This window comes from Lithobates pipiens, unplaced genomic scaffold, assembly GCF_037356315.1.
Source record: "Lithobates pipiens isolate NorthernLeopardFrog02 unplaced genomic scaffold, aLitPip1_a1.2 Scaffold_13, whole genome shotgun sequence".
In the NCBI taxonomy this organism is placed as follows: Eukaryota; Metazoa; Chordata; class Amphibia; order Anura; family Ranidae; genus Lithobates; species Lithobates pipiens.
Genome location: NW_027507718.1, coordinates 540,847,640 through 540,865,464, shown reverse-complemented (window position 1 = coordinate 540,865,464; position 17,825 = coordinate 540,847,640). Strand labels below are relative to the sequence as shown.

At 52.2% G+C, this 17,825-nt stretch overlaps 1 protein-coding gene across 1 annotated transcript in view; it reads right to left on the bottom strand.

Moving 5' to 3' along the window:
* LOC143975774 (retinol dehydrogenase 11-like) overlaps positions 1-14,185 on the bottom strand; it is a 43,097-nt gene extending 28,912 nt beyond the window's left edge. Inside the window, exons 1-3 of the mRNA XM_077478304.1 lie at positions 13,895-14,185; positions 2,678-2,917; positions 1,974-2,063 (exon numbers count right to left, since the gene is read on the bottom strand). Coding sequence (XP_077334430.1) covers positions 1,974-2,063; positions 2,678-2,917; positions 13,895-14,051 — 487 coding nt within the window. The 5' untranslated portion in view covers positions 14,052-14,185. The remainder of the gene's footprint in view (positions 1-1,973; positions 2,064-2,677; positions 2,918-13,894) is intronic.
* Positions 14,186-17,825: the final 3,640 nt, after the last annotated feature.

Below are 17,825 nucleotides of genomic sequence, written 5' to 3'. Positions count from 1 at the left end.
CACGGTGACGTTCCCGGGTGACCCCGCCCAATATGGGAGGTTCCCGCCGTATGACGCGTCTTCGCTTTGAAAGTTCTTTTATAACTGGGGGCGTGGCCACACGGTGACGTTCCCGGGTGACCCCGCCCAATATGGGAGGTTCCCGCCGTATGACGCGTCTTCGCTTTGAAAGTTCTTTTATAACTGAGGGCGTGGCCATACGGTGACGTTCCCGGGTGACCCCGCCCAATATGGGAGGTCCCCGCCGTATGACGCATCTTCGCTTTGAAAGTTCTTTTATAACTGAGGGCGTGGCCACACGGTGACGTTCCCGGGTGACCCCGCCCAATATAGGAGGTTCCCGTTGTATGACGCGTCTTCGCTTTGAAAGTTATTTTATAACTGAGGGCGTGGCCACACGGTGACGTTCCCGGGTGACCCCGCCCAATATAGGAGGTTTCCGCCGTATGACGCGTCTTCGCTTTGAAAGTTCTTTTATAACTGAGGGCGTGTCCACACGGTGACGTTCCCGGGTGACCCCGCCCCCCCCCCCCCCCAACACTTTTGTTTTCTCCCATAGACTCTTAAAGGGTGTTCCGCGGCTTTTGAATTTGCCGCGAACACCCCCAAATTGTTCGCTAATCGGGCTCATCCATAATGGCTATGTAATCTCTCGGCCAGATACCCCCAACTGTGGCACAATGGTAGGCCCCACCCACCCAAATTCCCTGGCTTTTTATTTGAGGAACAGTCTGTCCTTCCATATCGCCTACAAGGCCTTATTATGGTCCAAATCCATCTCACCTCAGAAAATTTGTCCCCTTAATAAAATAGTAAACGCAAACCTTATTATTATTATTATTATTATTATTATTATTTTTTTTTTTTTGTAAATATTTTTTATTGAGTTTTTGTGTGAAGAAAAAATATAAATAAATAAAATAAAAGAAAATGAAGAAAATAAAAGAAAAAAAAAAATTACATAACAAAGCCTCTGGGCTTTTCCGGGCAACATCTGACCATCTTTTATTTTATTTTCATTTACTGAGAATGTGGTTTGGATTACTTCAAATGGGACAGTAATATTTATCAACAATATCCCTCAATATATGAAGACTATTCCTGGATTGTTTGATTCTGAACTATACATGATCATTAAAAGAGTTGGCCACATTGGCCTCTGTTCCATGTTCTTCAATGTAGGAGCCGGAGAGTCTGCTACTGAGGGTCTCATGCTATTGTGTGAAGGTGTTCTGTGTTTATACTCATGATAATGTGTAATGTACTGTGTGTGTGTGCGCCAGGTGAGGGCAAGTCTGACCCGAGGTGGAGATCTCTGAATAGTAATAGTCTGGGTGGGCACCGAGTCATCCAGGTGGCTAATTAAGGTCATGTTTATAGTATATGTCAGTTGTTGTAATTATATTCCTGTGTACAGTTTTGTATTGTTAGGGTAATATGATCAGGAGGGGGGAATGTCCTCCTGTGGTGTATATATTCTGTATTCTTGTTCAAATAAAAAGAGTTCCTATTCTGGTTTACTCCAAAAACTGGTGTTGCCTAGATCTTGGGGTAACTATAGCCAGATCCACTGCTCCCGCGTTCCAGGGCTTGGGAAGCAGCTTCTTGACGGAGATACCCAGTCCGGGTGTCCGGAGTCCATCACAAAGAAAACTCCAATAGCGCAGCATCTTAGTTACTATTACAGATAACACCAGCCCAAAACTTGAGGAATTGAATTTGCATTTTCTCCCCTCCCCCCCCCCCCCAGTGACTTTGCCTAAGCCAAGTTGGTAAAAATCAGTCTGCTGCAGGCAGGAGGAAGCATTTCCTCAGTCACCCCTCCCCCCAGTGATCAGACTGTACATTGTAACTTTTATCAAGTGACAAAGGTGAGTGCCGGCAGCAGGGGCTGATCTGTGTCAGACGTTTGTTATTTCTCCCTGGATGGTGGCTGCACAGAGGATGCACATAGGAAGGATGGCAGGACTTACCCACAAGCAGGTTGGTGAGCAGGAAAGGGCCCAGGTGGTTGGTGGCGTAGGTGACCTCCAGTCCCTCCGATGTTATGGCGTGGGGCATTCCTGGAAGGGAACATCAATTTCTTAATGAGCCATTTAAGCAAAAAAGGATAGAAGACTCCAAGCAGAGTTCTCACTACACTGGCTAGAGATATGCGTTTTACTCATCATCGCCTCCTTCAGGACACATTTTAGTTACCAGGCTTAAAAATATTCCCAGCATTCCCGCAACATAGGGGCAGTCTATGGAGACAAGGAGCACCCCATCCAATGAGCGCCTCTAATTTCAGGCTACATGCACCCTGTTCATTCTGAGCTCATCCCTCCTCAGTGCATTGCAGGACATGTTCTGCAGATATTCAGATTCAACAAAAGTTGCTTCCTGGAGGTGCGAGCCTGATTGGCAGGAGGTGTTTCCAACGACAGCCCGGGGGACTGATCATGTGATCATTGTAGACCCTCCCACTGAGCTCTCATTTTGGAAGATTTCAGTTGACTGGTATGACCCATCTCTGTGTCTACAGACACCAATAGGGATCTGCAATAGGCGGTCCGGCATACAGTCCACCAGAATATTGCCCTAAAGGGGAATTCTAGCCCAAACTAGAGTAAAGAAATGTATACATTGGAAGGGTGACACCCCACCCTCCTGGGGTCACCGTGCCGTAGATCTGTACCTGACACTCCGGCGTTATTCACCAGGATGTCCAGTCTCTTCTCATTGGTCAGTATGCGGTCAGCGAAGGCCCGGACGGAGGACATACTGCTGGTGTCCAGGATCTCCAGGACCACATTCCGGTTCCCCGTCACCCTCTGGATCTCTTCCAGGGCCTTCTGACCGCGTTCCCGACTGCGACACGCCAAGATGACCCGACCGTTCCTCCGGGCAAAGTCCAGCGCTACGAACTTCCCAATGCCTGAAAACCAATGCAGAAAGTTATTACTGACACTAGGGGGGGTCACCGTGTACAGGACACTGGGGGGATGGGGCCACCATGTACAGGACACTGGGGGGGATGGGGGCACCGTGTACAGGACACTGGGGAGATGGGGGAACCATGTACAGGACACTGGAGGGGGGGCACTGTGTACAGGATACTGGAGGGGGGAATGTGTGCACCGTGTACCAGATACTGGAGGGAGGGGATGTGTGGGATGTGTGCACCATGTACCGGACACTGGGGGGTGTATGTACCGGACACTACAGGGGATGTGTGCACCGTGTACCAGACACGGGGGGTGGGGATGTGTGAACCATGTACTGGACACTGGAGGATGTGTGCACCATGTATCGTACACTGGGGGGGGGGGGTGTACTGGACACTGGGGGGGGGGTGTGTGCACCATGAACCAGACACTGGGGGGGGATGTGTGTACCGGACACTGGGGGAGATGTGTGCACCGTGTACCGGACACTGGGGGGATGTGTGCACCGTGTACTGGACACTGGGGGGAATGTGTGCACCATGTACCGGACACTGGGGGGATGTATGTACTGGACACTGGGGGGATGTATGTACCAGACACTATGGGGGATGTGTGCACCGTGTACCAGACACTGGGGGGGGGGGGATGTGTGAACCATGTACTGGACACTGGAGGATGTGTGCACCATGTATCATACACTGGGGGGGGAGGGGTGTGTACTGGACACTGGGGGGGGGGGTGCACCATGAACCAGACATTGGGGGGGATGTGTGTACCGGACACAGGGGGGGGATGTGTGCACCATGTACCAGACACTGGGGGGGGATGTGTGCACTGTGTACCGGACACTGGGGGGATGTGTGAACCGTGTACTGGACACTGGAGGATGTGTGCACCATGTATCAGACACTGGGAGGGTGTGTGCATCATGTACCGGACACTGGGGGGATGGGTGCACCGTGTACCAGACACTGGGGGGATGTGTGTACCGGACACTGGGAGGGTGTGTGCATCATGTACCGGACACTGGGGGGATGTGTGCACCATGTACCAGACACTGGGGAGGATTTTTTTACACCATGTACAGGACACTGGAGGGGGAATGTGTGCACCGTGTTCCGGACACTGGGGGGGTGTGCACTATGGGGGGGGGGGGGGAGTGTGTACCAGACACTGGGGGGATGTGTGCACCATGTACCGGGCACTGGGGGGATGTATGCACCGTGTACCGGACACTGGGGGGGGGATGTGTGCACCGTGTACCAGACACTGGGAGGATGTGTGAACCGTGAACTGGACACTGGAGGATGTGTGCACCATGTATCGTACACTGGAGGGATGTGTGTACTGGACACTAGGGGGGGTGTGCACCGTGTACCGGACACTGGGGTGGGGATGTGTGCACCATGTACCGGACACTGGGGGGAATGTGCGCACCGTGTACCCGATACTGGGGGGTGTGCACTGTGTACTGGACACTGGGGGGGATGTGTGCACTGTGATGGGAGGGCACATGGAACCCAGAATCCCTTGAAAAGGTTGGGAAACCCTTGTTTCAGCTCCCCATGCACCTCCTATGTCTAAGTCACCCTGTGTCTATTAGGGGCACAGGGTGACTGAGAAAAAATGTCTTGGCTTACTTAAAACGGGACAGTAATATTTATCCACAATATCTCCCAGGATATATGTAAATACTATTCTTGGTTTGTTTGATTCTGAACTCAATATATTAATTGAAAGAGCTGATCACATTGTCCTCTGTAAAATGTAGTAGACGGGCCGACTCCTACTGGAGCTCCTGCTATTGTGAGAAGGTGTCCTGTGTTTATAGTTATGGTCATGTATAATCTACTCTGTGAAGCTCGGTGACAACAAGTCTGACTTGTCCAGTGGGACCCAGGTAAGATGGGTGTACCTGGGTCCGCACACCGGGTGACACCAGGCTGAGACTGGCACCAGCACCTTTGCTCCCTCCGTCTATTCCAGATCTCCTCAACTGGATGCGATGTGCGGGAACAGTGGGGGAGGGGGGTGTGAGGCAGAGACAGAGGTGCCCGGAGTCTGACATTCTCACACACAGCATTCATCTCTCTCCCCACTGGCTGCACTCACTGCAGACTGGCTCCATCCATTCCCCTAATTCCATCCTGGCTCCATCTACTTCCCTGATCCCATCTTGGCTCCATCCATTCCCCTAATTCCATCCTGGCTCCATCCATTCCCCTGATCCCATCCATTCCCCTAATTCCTTCCTGGCTCCATCCACTCCCCAGATCCCATCCTGGTTCCATCCATCCCCCCGATCCTATTCGAGCTCCATTCACCCCCTGATTCCATCCCGGCTCCATCCATTTTCCAGATTCCACCCTGGCTCCATTCATTCCCCTGATTCCTTCCCGGCTTTATCCATTCCCCAGATTCCATCCATTCCCCAGATTCTCCATTCATTCCCCTTATTCCATCCCGACTCCATCCATTCCCGGGGGGGGGGGGGTGACACCATGTTTTACCGCTGCACCAGGTGACACCAACCCTAGTGATGCCACTGCTCCAGGGTCCTCAGGACAGTAGATGGGCTTACCAGGGTCCCACTGGTTTCCACTAGACTTCTCCAGACAGTAGATGGGGTACCTAGGTCCCACTGGTTATATGCAGACTTCTCCGGACAGTAGATAGCCTTACCTGAGTCCCACTGGTTTCCACCAGACGTCTCCAGACAGTAGATGGGGGTATCTAGGTCCCACTGGTTATCTCCAGACTTCTCTGGACAGTAGATGGGATTACCTGAGTCCCACTGGTTTCCACCAGACATCTCCAGACAGTAGATGGGGGTATCTAGGTCCCACTGGTTATCTCCAGACTTCTCTGGACAGTAGATGGGATTACCTGGGTCCCACTGGTTTCCATCAGACTTCTCTGGACAGTAAATGGGTGTACCTGGGTCCCACTGGTTTCCTCCAGATTTCTCCAGACAGTAAATGGGGGTACCTGGGTCCAACTGGTTTCCTCCAGACTCCTCCAGACAGTAGAGGGGTGTACCTGGGTCCCACTGATTTTCTCTAGACTTCTCTAGAGAAACAGTAGATGGTGGTACTTGAATCCCACTGCTTTCCACCAGACTTCACCGGACAGTAGATGGGGGTACCTGGGTCCCACTGATATCTTCCAAATTTCTCTGGACAGTAGATTGGATTACCTGGGTCCCGCTGGCTTCCACCAGACTTCTCTGGACAGTATATGGGGGTATCTAGGTCCCACTGGTTTCCTCCAGACAGTAGATGGGTGTACCTGCGTCCCACTGGTTTCCAGCAGACTTCTCTGGAAAGTAGATGGGTGTACCTGGGTCCCACTGGTTTCCACCAGACGTCTCCAGACAGTAGATGGGGGTATCTAGGTCCCACTGGTTATCTCCAGACTTCTCTGGACAGTAGATGGGATTACGTGGGTCCTACTGGTTTCCACCAGACTTCTCTGGACAGTAAATGGGTGTACCTGGGTCCCACTGGTTTCCTCCAGATTCCTCCAGACAGTAGATGAGGGTACCTGGGTCCAACTGGTTTCCTCCAGACAGTAAATGTGGGTACCTGGGTCCAACTGGTTTCCTCCAGACTCCTCCAGACAGTAGAGGGGTGTACCTGGGTCCCACTGATTTTCTCTAGACTTCTCTAGAGAAACAGTAGATGGTGGTACTTGAATCCCACTGCTTTCCACCAGACTTCACCGGACAGTAGATGGGGGTACCTGGGTCCCACTGATATCTTCCAAATTTCTCTGGACAGTAGATTGGATTACCTGGGTCCCGCTGGCTTCCACCAGACTTCTCTGGACAGTATATGGGGGTATCTAGGTCCCACTGGTTTCCTCCAGACAGTAGATGGGCGTACCTGAGTCCCACTGGTTTCCAGCAGACTTCTCTGGAAAGTAGATGGGCGTACCTGGGTCCCACTGGTTTCCTCCAGATTTCTCCAGACAGTAGATGAGGGTATCTAGGTCCCACTGGTTATCTGCAGACTTCTCTGGACAGTAGATGGGCTTACCTGGGTCCCATTGGGTTCCTCCAGACTTCTCTGGACAGTAGACGGGGTAGCTAGGTCCCACTGGTTTCCTCCAGACAGTAAATGGGGGTACCTGGGTCCAACTGGTTTCCTCCAGACTCCTCCAGACAGTAGAAGGCTGTACCTGGGTCCCACTAATTTCCTCTATAGTTCTCTGAACAGTAGATGTTGGTACTTGAATCCCACTGCTTTCCACCAGACTTCACCAGACAGTAGATGGGGTACCTGGGTCCCACTGATATCTTCCAGATTTCTCCGGAGAGTAGATTGGATTACCTGTGTCCCACTGGCTTCCACCAGACTTCTCTGGACAGTATATTGGGGTAGCTAGGTCCCACTGGTTTCCTCCAGACAGTAGATGGGGGTACCTGGGTCCCACTGGTATCTACCAGACATCCCTGGACAGTAGATGGTGGTACCTGAGTTCCACTGGTTTCCACCATACTTCTCCAGACAGTAGATAGGGGTACCCGAGTCCCACTGGTTTCCACCATACTTCTCCAGACAGTAGATGGGAGTATCTAGGTCCCACTGGTTATCGCCAGACTTCTCTGAACAGTAATTGGTCTTACCTGGGTCCCACTGGTTTCCACCAGACTTCTCTGGACAGTAGATGCCTAGATGGTGGTACCTGGGTCCTACTGGTTTCCACCAGACTTCCCTGGACAGTAGATGGGTGTACCCTGGTCCCACTGGTTTCCTCCAGACTTCTTAGGACAGTAGATGAGAGTACCTGGGTCCCACTGGTTTAATCTAGGCTTCTGTGGACAGTAGATGGGTGTACCTGGGTCCCACCGGTTTCCTCCAGTTCTGCGCTGATGCCACTGCTGGACATCTTCCGATGTGGAAGGGAAGGAACCATGATGTGTCCTTCACCAACTGCATTCAGTTTAGTTTGCTGACCACTTCATTTACAGTAGAGTTGCCACCTGTCCGGGATTCACCTGGACTGCCTGGAACCCGGGCACATTATTCATCTCCCCAGCAGGGTTGCTGACTGTAGTTGTAAGCCAAATGTCTACTGAACACGCCCACACAAATGTCCAGACCCAACACCGACAGTCCCCCCCTCTTTTGTGAGATCCTGTATATACAATATGTGGTGTCAGTTGCAGTATATACAGTATGTGGTGTCAGTTATATACAGTATGTGGTGTATTCTTGTTGTGTGAGGTGTCATTGACTTTCGGAGTGTCAGCTCCTGGCACACACTCAGCAGTTTGTTATCTCTCGGTGGCCATGCATTGGTGTGCTCGGCGTGGTCAGTGTTATCTCCTGACTGGCCCCTCTTATCTCCACCCAGACCACAGGCACAATACACTGGGAGGATGGGAAACCCCCCACCCCCCCTCCTTCTCCACCTGGAAGTCAGAAATTACCTCAACTTACAACAGCAGGAAGATCATGTATGTACTGCGCCACTGCAGATGGCGGTGCTACACAGAATCTTGTTCTTTGTTACAACTGATAACACAGTTATAATATGTAACAAATGAATGCGCTGTGATCATTATGAGGGGCTCCCCTCATCTCTGTGCTGTGATCATTATGTGGGGCTCCCCCCATCCCTGTGATGTGATCATTATGAGGCCCCCCCATCCCTGTGCTGTGATCATTATGAGGGCCCCCCCATCCCTGTGCTGTGATCATTATGAGGGGCTCCCCCCATCCCTGTGCTGTGATCATTATGAGGGGCTCCCACCATCCCTGTGCTGTGATCAATATGAGGGCCCCCCCATCCCTGTGCTGTGATCATTATGAGGGGCTCCCCCCATCCCTGTGCTGTGATCATTATGAGGGGCTCCCCCCATCCCTGTGCTGTGATCATTATGAGGGGCTCCCCCCATCCCTGTGCTGTGATCATTATGAGGGGCTCCCCCCATCCCTGTGCTGTGATCATTATGAGGGGCTCCCCCCATCCCTGTGCTGTGATCATTATGAGGGGCTCCCCGCATCCCTGTGCTGTGATCATTATGAGGGGCTCCCCCATCCCTGTGCTGTGATCATTATGAGGAGCTCCCACCATCCCTGTGCTGTGATCATTATGAGGGGCCCCCCCATCCCTGTGCTGTGATAATTATAAAGGGGGCTCCCCCATCCTTGTGCTGTGATCATTATGAGGGCCCCCCCATCCCTGTGCTGTGATCATTATGAGGGCTCCCCCCATCCCTGTGCTGTGATCATTATGAGGGGCCCCTCCCCCATCCCTGTGCTGTGATCATTATGAGGGGCTCCCCCCATCCCTGTGCTGTGCCGACTTCCTGGGATTTTTAACTTTTTTAGGTTCGTTAAACTTTTCGTAACAATTTACGAACGTTCGTTAGGAATTTGGATCCGAAATTTCGTAAACAAAATTTCGTACAAAATTCGGAAGCGTAGCAATTCGTATTTCGGATCCCCGCGAATGTACGAATTTAGGAAAATTCGTCCGGATTTTCCATTCGTACGAAACGAATCGCACGTGTCTATTGGCTGATCTGGCGGCGTTGCGAAGGAGATAAAATAGATGAATGTCTCGCTATTCAATAGAGAGCTGGGAAGGATGAAGTGTAAGCTCCTCAGCTGTTGACGGAGGACCAGTTAGCGGGGTATACTGTGTCCTCACTCACTTGGGATCTGACTATACAAGGCTCAGCGGGGAGGTTGGCCTCATGAAATCTTCACATCTGATGGAATGCTGCGTTGTATAGGAGACCTGCGGTGTGCGCAGTGATGGAATGCTGCGTTGTATAGGAGACGTGTGGTGTGCGCAGTGATGGAATGCTGCGTTGTGTAGGAGACGTGCGGTGTGCACAGTGATGGAATGCTGCGTTGTGTAGGAGACGTGCGGTGTGCACAGTGATGGAATGCTGCGTTGTGTAGGAGACGTGCGGTGTGCACAGTGATGGAATGCTGCGTTGTGTAGGAGACGTGCGGTGTGCGCAGTGATGGAATGCTGCGTTGTATAGGAGACGTGCGGTGTGCGCAGTGATGGAATGCTGCGTTGTGTAGGAGACGTGCGGTGTGCGCAGTGATGGAATGCTGCGTTGTATAGGAGACGTGCGGTGTGCGCAGTGATGGAATGCTGCGTTGTATAGGAGACGTGCGGTGTGCGCAGTGATGGAATGCTGCGTTGTGTAGGAGACGTGCGGTGTGCGCAGTGATGGAATGCTGCGTTGTGTAGGAGACGTGCGGTGTGCGCAGTGACGGAATGCTGCGTTGTGTAGGAGACGTGCGGTGTGCACAGTGATGGAATGCTGCGTTGTGTAGGAGACGTGCGGTGTGCACAGTGATGGAATGCTGCGTTGTGTAGGAGACGTGCGGTGTGCACAGTGATGGAATGCTGCGTTGTGTAGGAGACGTGCGGTGTGCGCAGTGACGGAATGCTGCGTTGTATAGGAGACGTGCGGTGTGCGCAGTGATGGAATGCTGCGTTGTGTAGGAGACGTGCGGTGTGCGCAGTGATGGAATGCTGCGTTGTATAGGAGACGTGCGGTGTGCGCAGTGATGAAATGCTGCGTTGTGTAGGAGACGTGCGGTGTGCGCAGTGACGGAATGCTGCGTTGTATAGGAGACGTGCGGTGTGCGCAGTGACGGAATGCTGCGTTGTGTAGGAGACGCGCAGTGTGCACAGTGATGGAATGCTGCGTTGTGTAGGAGACGTGCGGTGTGCGCAGTGACGGAATGCTGCGTTGTATAGGAGACGTGTGGTGTGCGCAGTGATGGAATGCTGCGTTGTGTAGGAGACGCGCGGTGTGCGCAGTGATGGAATGCTGCGTTGTATAGGAGACGTGCGGTGTGCGCAGTGATGGAATGCTGCGTTGTATTGGAGACGTGTGGTGTGCGCAGTGACAGATGCTACGTTGTGTAGGAGACGTGCGGTGTGTGCAGTGACGGAATGCTGCGTTGTATAGGATACGTGTGGTGTGCGCAGTGATGGAATGCTGCGTTGTGTTGGAGACGTGCGGTGTGCGCAGTGATGGAATGCTGCGTTGTATAGGAGACGTGCGGTGTGCGCAGTGACAGATGCTACGTTGTGTAGGAGACGTGCGGTGTGCGCAGTGACGGAATGCTGCGTTGTATAGGATACGTGTGGTGTGCGCAGTGATGGAATGCTGCGTTGTGTTGGAGATGTGCGGTGTGCGCAGTGATGGAATGCTGCGTTGTATAGGAGACGTGCGGTGTGCGCAGTGACGGAATGCTGCGTTGTGTAGGAGACGTGCAGTGTGCGCAGTGATGGAATGCTGCGTTGTGTAGGAGACGTGTGGTGTGTGCAGTGATGAAATGCTGTGTCTTATAGGAGACGTGCGGTCTGTGCAGTGACAGAATGCTGCGTTGTATAGGAGACGTGCGGTGTGCGCAGTGATGGAATGCTGCGTTGTATAGGAGACGTGTGGTGTGTGCAGTGACAGAATGCTGCGTTGTATAGGAGACGTGTGGTGTGTGCAGTGACAGAATGCTGCGTTGTATAGGAGACGTGCGGTGTGCGCAGTGATGGAATGCTGCGTTGTATAGGAGACGTGTGGTGTGGGCAGTGATGGAATGCTGCATTGTATAGGAGACGTGTGGTGTGGGCAGTGATGGAATGCTGCGTTGTATAGGAGACGTGTGGTGTGCGCAGTGACGGAATGCTGCGTTGTATAGGAGACGTGCGGTGTGCGCAGTGACGGAATGCTGCGTTGTATAGGAGACGTGCGGTGTGCGCAGTGATGGAATGCTGCGTTGTATAGGAGACGTGCGGTGTGCGCAGTGATGGAATGCTGCGTTGTATAGGAGACGTGCGGTGTGCGCAGTGATGGAATGCTGCGTTGTATAGGAGACGTGCGGTGTGCGCAGTGATGGAATGCTGCGTTGTATAGGAGACGTGCGGTGTGCGCAGTGATGGAATGCTGCATTGTATAGGAGACGTGCGGTGTGCGCAGTGACGGAATGCTGCGTTGTATAGGATACGTGTGGTGTGCGCAGTGATGGAATGCTGCGTTGTGTTGGAGACGTGCGGTGTGCGCAGTGATGGAATGCTGCGTTGTATAGGAAACGTGCGATGTGCGCAGTGACGGAATGCTGCGTTGTGTAGGAGACGTGCGGTGACAGATGCTGTGTTGTATAGGAGACGTGCGGTGTGCGCAGTGATGGAATGCTGCGTTGTGTAGGAGACGTGCGGTGTGCGCAGTGATGGAATGCTGCGTTGTGTAGGAGACGTGCGGTGTGCGCAGTGATGGAATGCTGCGTTGTATAGGAGACGTGCGGTGTGCGCAGTGATGGAATGCTGCGTTGTATAGGAGACGTGCGGTGTGCGCAGTGATGAAATGCTGTGTCGTATAGGAGACGTGCGGTCTGTGCAGTGACAGAATGCTGCGTTGTATAGGAGACGTGCGGTGTGCGCAGTGATGGAATGCTGCGTTGTATAGGAGACGTGCGGTGTGCGCAGTGACGGAATGCTGCGTTGTATAGGAGACGTGTGGTGTGCGCAGTGACAGAATGCTGCGTTGTATAGGAGACGTGCGGTGTGCGCAGTGATGGAATGCTGCGTTGTATAGGAGATGTGTGGTGTGGGCAGTGATGGAATGCTGCATTGTATAGGAGACGTGTGGTGTGGGCAGTGATGGAATGCTGCGTTGTGTAGGAGACGTGCGGTGTGCGCAGTGACGGAATGCTGCGTTGTATAGGAGACGTGTGGTGTGTGCAGTGATGGAATGCTGCGTTGTATAGGAGACGTGCGGTGTGCGCAGTGATGGAATGCTGCGTTGTATAGGAGACGTGCGGTGTGCGCAGTGATGGAATGCTGCGTTGTATAGGAGACGTGCGGTGTGCGCAGTGATGGAATGCTGCGTTGTGTAGGAGACGTGCGGTGTGCGCAGTGATGGAATGCTGTGTTGTATAGGAGACGTGCGGTGTGCGCAGTGACAGATGCTACGTTGTGTAGGAGACGTGCGGTGTGCGCAGTGACGGAATGCTGCGTTGTATAGGATACGTGTGGTGTGCGCAGTGATGGAATGCTGCGTTGTGTTGGAGACGTGCGGTGTGCGCAGTGATGGAATGCTGCGTTGTATAGGAAACGTGCGGTGTGCGCAGTGACGGAATGCTGCGTTGTGTAGGAGACGTGCGGTGTGCGCAGTGACAGATGCTGTGTTGTATAGGAGACGTGCGGTGTGCGCAGTGATGGAATGCTGCGTTGTGTAGGAGATGTGCGGTGTGCGCAGTGATGGAATGCTGCGTTGTGTAGGAGACGTGCGGTGTGCGCAGTGATGGAATGCTGCGTTGTGTAGGAGACGTGCGGTGTGCGCAGTGATGGAATGCTGCGTTGTGTAGGAGACGTGCGGTGTGCGCAGTGATGGAATGCTGCGTTGTATAGGAGACGTGCGGTGTGCGCAGTGATGGAATGCTGCGTTGTATAGGAGACGTGCGGTGTGCGCAGTGATGGAATGCTGCGTTGTATAGGAGACGTGCGGTGTGTGCAGTGATGAAATGCTGTGTCGTATAGGAGACGTGCGGTCTGTGCAGTGACAGAATGCTGCATTGTATAGGAGACGTGTGGTGTGCGCAGTGATGGAATGCTGCGTTGTATAGGAGACGTGCGGTCTGTGCAGTGACAGAATGCTGCATTGTATAGGAGACGTGCGGTGTGCGCAGTGACAGAATGCTGCGTTGTATAGGAGACGTGTGGTGTGCGCAGTGATGGAATGCTGCAATGTGTAGGAGACGTGCGGTGTGCGCAGTGATGGAATGCTGCGTTGTATAGGAGACGTGCGGTGTGCGCAGTGACGGAATGCTGCGTTGTGTAGGAGACATGCGGTCTGTGCAGTGACGGAATGCTGCGTTGTATAGGAGACATGCGGTGTGTGCAGTGACGGAATGCTGCGTTGTATAGGAGACATGTGGTGTGTGCAGTGACGGAATGCTGCGTTGCATAGGAGACGCTCAGGTTGCACTCACCTGTGTTGGCTCCGGTCACGATGGCGGTTTTCCCAGTCAGGTCCACGCGGCACTTTTTGGGGTCCCACCTGCCCTTCCTTTGTATGCGGAGGACCACCGCAAGGACCAGGGAGCACAGGAACCACAGCGGGTGACTGAGGAGGGACAGCAAGTCCATGGCACTGAGGGGTGGGGAGGACTGCAACTACTGGCCACTGACACGCTGCACTAAATACCAAACACCTGGCTGCACCGTCCCCCTACCACTTCCACCAGTGACTGTACCACACTACTGCTATGTGAGTGCTCCTCGCCTCTCTGCACTCCTCTCTCTACAGACTGACACTCAGAAGGAGATTATCGCACACACCTACCCTGCACCACCCTGGGGTCCTAGTGCCTGCACCACACTCCACCCTCCTCCACTCCACCCAACCGAATTACATCCCCCCCCCAATACTCCACCCCTCAACTTAATCTAATTATAACCGCCCCAATACTCCACACCTCAACCTAATCTAATTATTACCCCCCCCCCCAATACTCCACATCTCAACCTAATCTATTTATTACCCCCCCCCCCCAATACTCCACATCTCAACCTAATCTAATTATTACCCCCCCAATACTCCACATCTCAACCTAATCTAATTATTACCCCCCCAATACTCCACATCTCAACCTAATCTAATTATTACCCCCCCCCCCCAATACTCCACACCTCAACCTAATCTAATTATTACCCCCCCAATACTCCACATCTCAACCTAATCTAATTATAACCCCCCCCCAATACTCCACACCTCAACCCAATCTAATTATAACCCCCCCAATACTCCACAGCTCAACCCAATCTAATTATCACCCCTCCCCCAATACTCCACACCTCAACCTAATCTAATTACCCCCCCCCCCCCCCAGTGAGAGACATAACCAGGACAAGGGCTTTTGGAGAGGACCAGGGGCAAGCCTCTTACCCACTGACTATGGGTCCTGGCTTTTGGGGGAACACTGCTGTTTGGAAGGTGTATACCTGGGGGATCCTTGGAGTGGTCTTGTTTCGGGTTTGTGTCTCCCCAGGACACACAGACTCCGGGAGTCTAGGCCCCGCGGGTCCATGTTAAGGGACTAGATGCCATATTTCCAGCACTGACTGCTCCACACTGTGGGACTCGTGGCAGATGGTAATCTCATCAGCTCAAGCGCCACCTGTCTTTCACCCATTGCTAATTGTGATGATTACCTCACCTATTCCGGGACATCCAAACCTCCACCAGGATCCAAAGTCCGGATAGCAGAAGAGGAGAGGGACAGATGCCAGCTGCCATGGAGGAGGAATTCGGAAGGAGGTTAGGAGAGATGGAGGACCCGTGTCGGAGCAGGTCCTGCTGGGGTGGTATGAGTCTGCCCGCTGGGAACTCTGGAAGAAAGCTCCAGCCCATGAGCAGCACCACCGGGGGAAAAATCCTCTCCTTCTTCCAGGAAAGCTACTGGTGGCAGTACGAACCGCACAAGGAGCTGACGGGTGGGTTCGGCAGGCTGGTCCAGGCGGAGATGTGGTTGGATGAGAGCTACAATGCCCTCCGCTGGTATGTAGCCCAAGTGTGCCCGTGGACAGCGGACAGCCTGGCGGAAGGCTTTGGCTACATCGGTCTGGGGCTGTGGTTCTGGAGGTTGTCCAAGGACCCTGACTTTGGGAACAATTTGGAGTGACGTTTGTAGGAAGTCTTGGAGTACAGAGACCAGAGGTTGAATGTCTCAGAAGTGCCCTAGCTACCATAACCCCCGATATCCTCTTCTTCAGCGGGCGGTCCGCTTTCAGATAAAAGTGGTCTCTGCTGCGTATTCACCGCAAAATACCACTTTTATCAACAGCGGGAGAGGGGGCCCTCCAAACCCCCCCCTCCCACCGCACTCCGGTGCCCTCTGGTCCTTTTCCGTGTTGGGTATGGAGCTGACCGAGGGGAAGATGGCCTCCACCCAGCGCCATACCATTCTAGGGCGAAAGCGACGTCAAAATGTCCCGTTCCGCCCATAGCGCTTAAGTCGACATTTAACTTTTTTAACATTTTTTTTTTATTATTGCATTTTAGTGTAAATTTGAGATCTGAGGACTTTTTGACCTCCCCAGATCTCATATTTAAGAGGACCTGTCATGCTTTTTTTTTTTTTCTATTACAAGGGATGTTTACATTGTTCTTTTGCATTTTTTAACCACTTGCTTACAGGGCACTTAAACACCTTCCTGCCCAGACCAATTTTCAGCTTTCGGTGCTCTCACACTTTGAATGACAATTACTCAGTCATGCAACACTGTACCCAAATGAATTTTTTGTCCTTTTTTTCCCCACAAATAGAGCTTTCTTTTGGTGGTATTTGATCACCTCTGGGGTTTTTATTTTTTGCGCTATAAATGAAAAAAGACCGAAAATTTTGAAAAAAAACGCATATTTCTTTGTTTCTGTGACAGAATTATGCAAATTATTAATTTTTCTTCATAAATTTTGGTCACAATTTATACTGCTACATATCTTTGGTAAAAATAACCCAAATTAGTGGATATTATTTGGTCTTTGTGAAAGTTAGAGCGTCTACAAGCTGTGGTGCGAATCGCACAAAATTGATCACATCTGATGTACTGGTGGCCTATCTCGCTTCTTGTGACCCGAACAAGTCAGGAAAGTACAAATTCCCCCCAAATGACCCCTTTATGGAAAGTAGACATTCCAAGGTATTTAGTAAGAGGCATGGTGAGCTTTTTGATGTTGTCATTTTTTTCCCACAATTCTTTGCAAAATTAAGATTTTTCATTTTTTTTTTTTTCTCCACAAAATTGTCATTGTAATAGGTTATTTCTCTCACGTGGCATGTGTATACCACAAATGACACCCCCCAAAAAATTCTGCTACTCCTCCTGAGTATTACAATACCACATGTGTGGGACTTTTTCACAGCCTGGCCACATAGAGAGGCCCAACATGCAGGTAGCGCCATCATGTGTTCTAGGAACATAAATTACACATCTAACTTGTTGACTATTTATTACACTTTTGAAGCACCAGGACAATGACACGTGACACTGATGACAGATGGCACTGATACGTGGCAATGATGACAGGTGGCACTGATGACAGATGGCACTAATATGTGGCACTGATGACAGATGACACTAATATGTGGCACTGATGACGCGTGGCACTTATACGTGGCACTGATGACACGTGGCACTAATACGTGGCACTGATGACACGTGGCACTGAAACGTGGCACCGATGACAGATGGCACTAATACGTGGCACTAATATGTGCCACCGATGACAGATGGCACTAATACATGGCACCGATGACGCGTGACACTGATGACAGATGGCACTGATAAGTGGCATTGATGACACGTGACACTGACAACAGATGGCACGTGACACTGACAGGTGGCACTGATGACAAATGGCACTGATACGTGGCACTGATGACAGATGGCACTATGTGGCACTGATGACACGTGGCACTGACGGCAGGTGGCACTGACGGCAGGTGGCACTGGGGGCAGGTGGCACTGGGGGCAGGTGGCACTGACGGCAGGTGGCACTGGGGTGGATGGCACTGGGGGCAGGTAGCACTGGGGTGGATGGCACTGGGGGCAGGTAGCACTGGGGTGGATGGCACTAGGGGCAGGTAGCACTGGGGTGGATGGCACTAGGGGCAGGTAGCACTGGGGTGGATGGCACTGGGGGCAGGTAGCACTGGGGTGGATGGCACTGGGGGCAGGTAGCACTGGGGTGGATGGCACTGGGGCAGATGGCACTGCTGGGGGCGGATGGCACTGCTGGGGGCGGATGGCACTTTTTATTTCATTTTTTTAATTTATTTTTTTTCCACAATCAGAACGGCTGCCGCTGCAGCCGTTCATCTCTCCCCTCTCGCACTGTCTGTGCGAGGAAGGAGAGCGGCG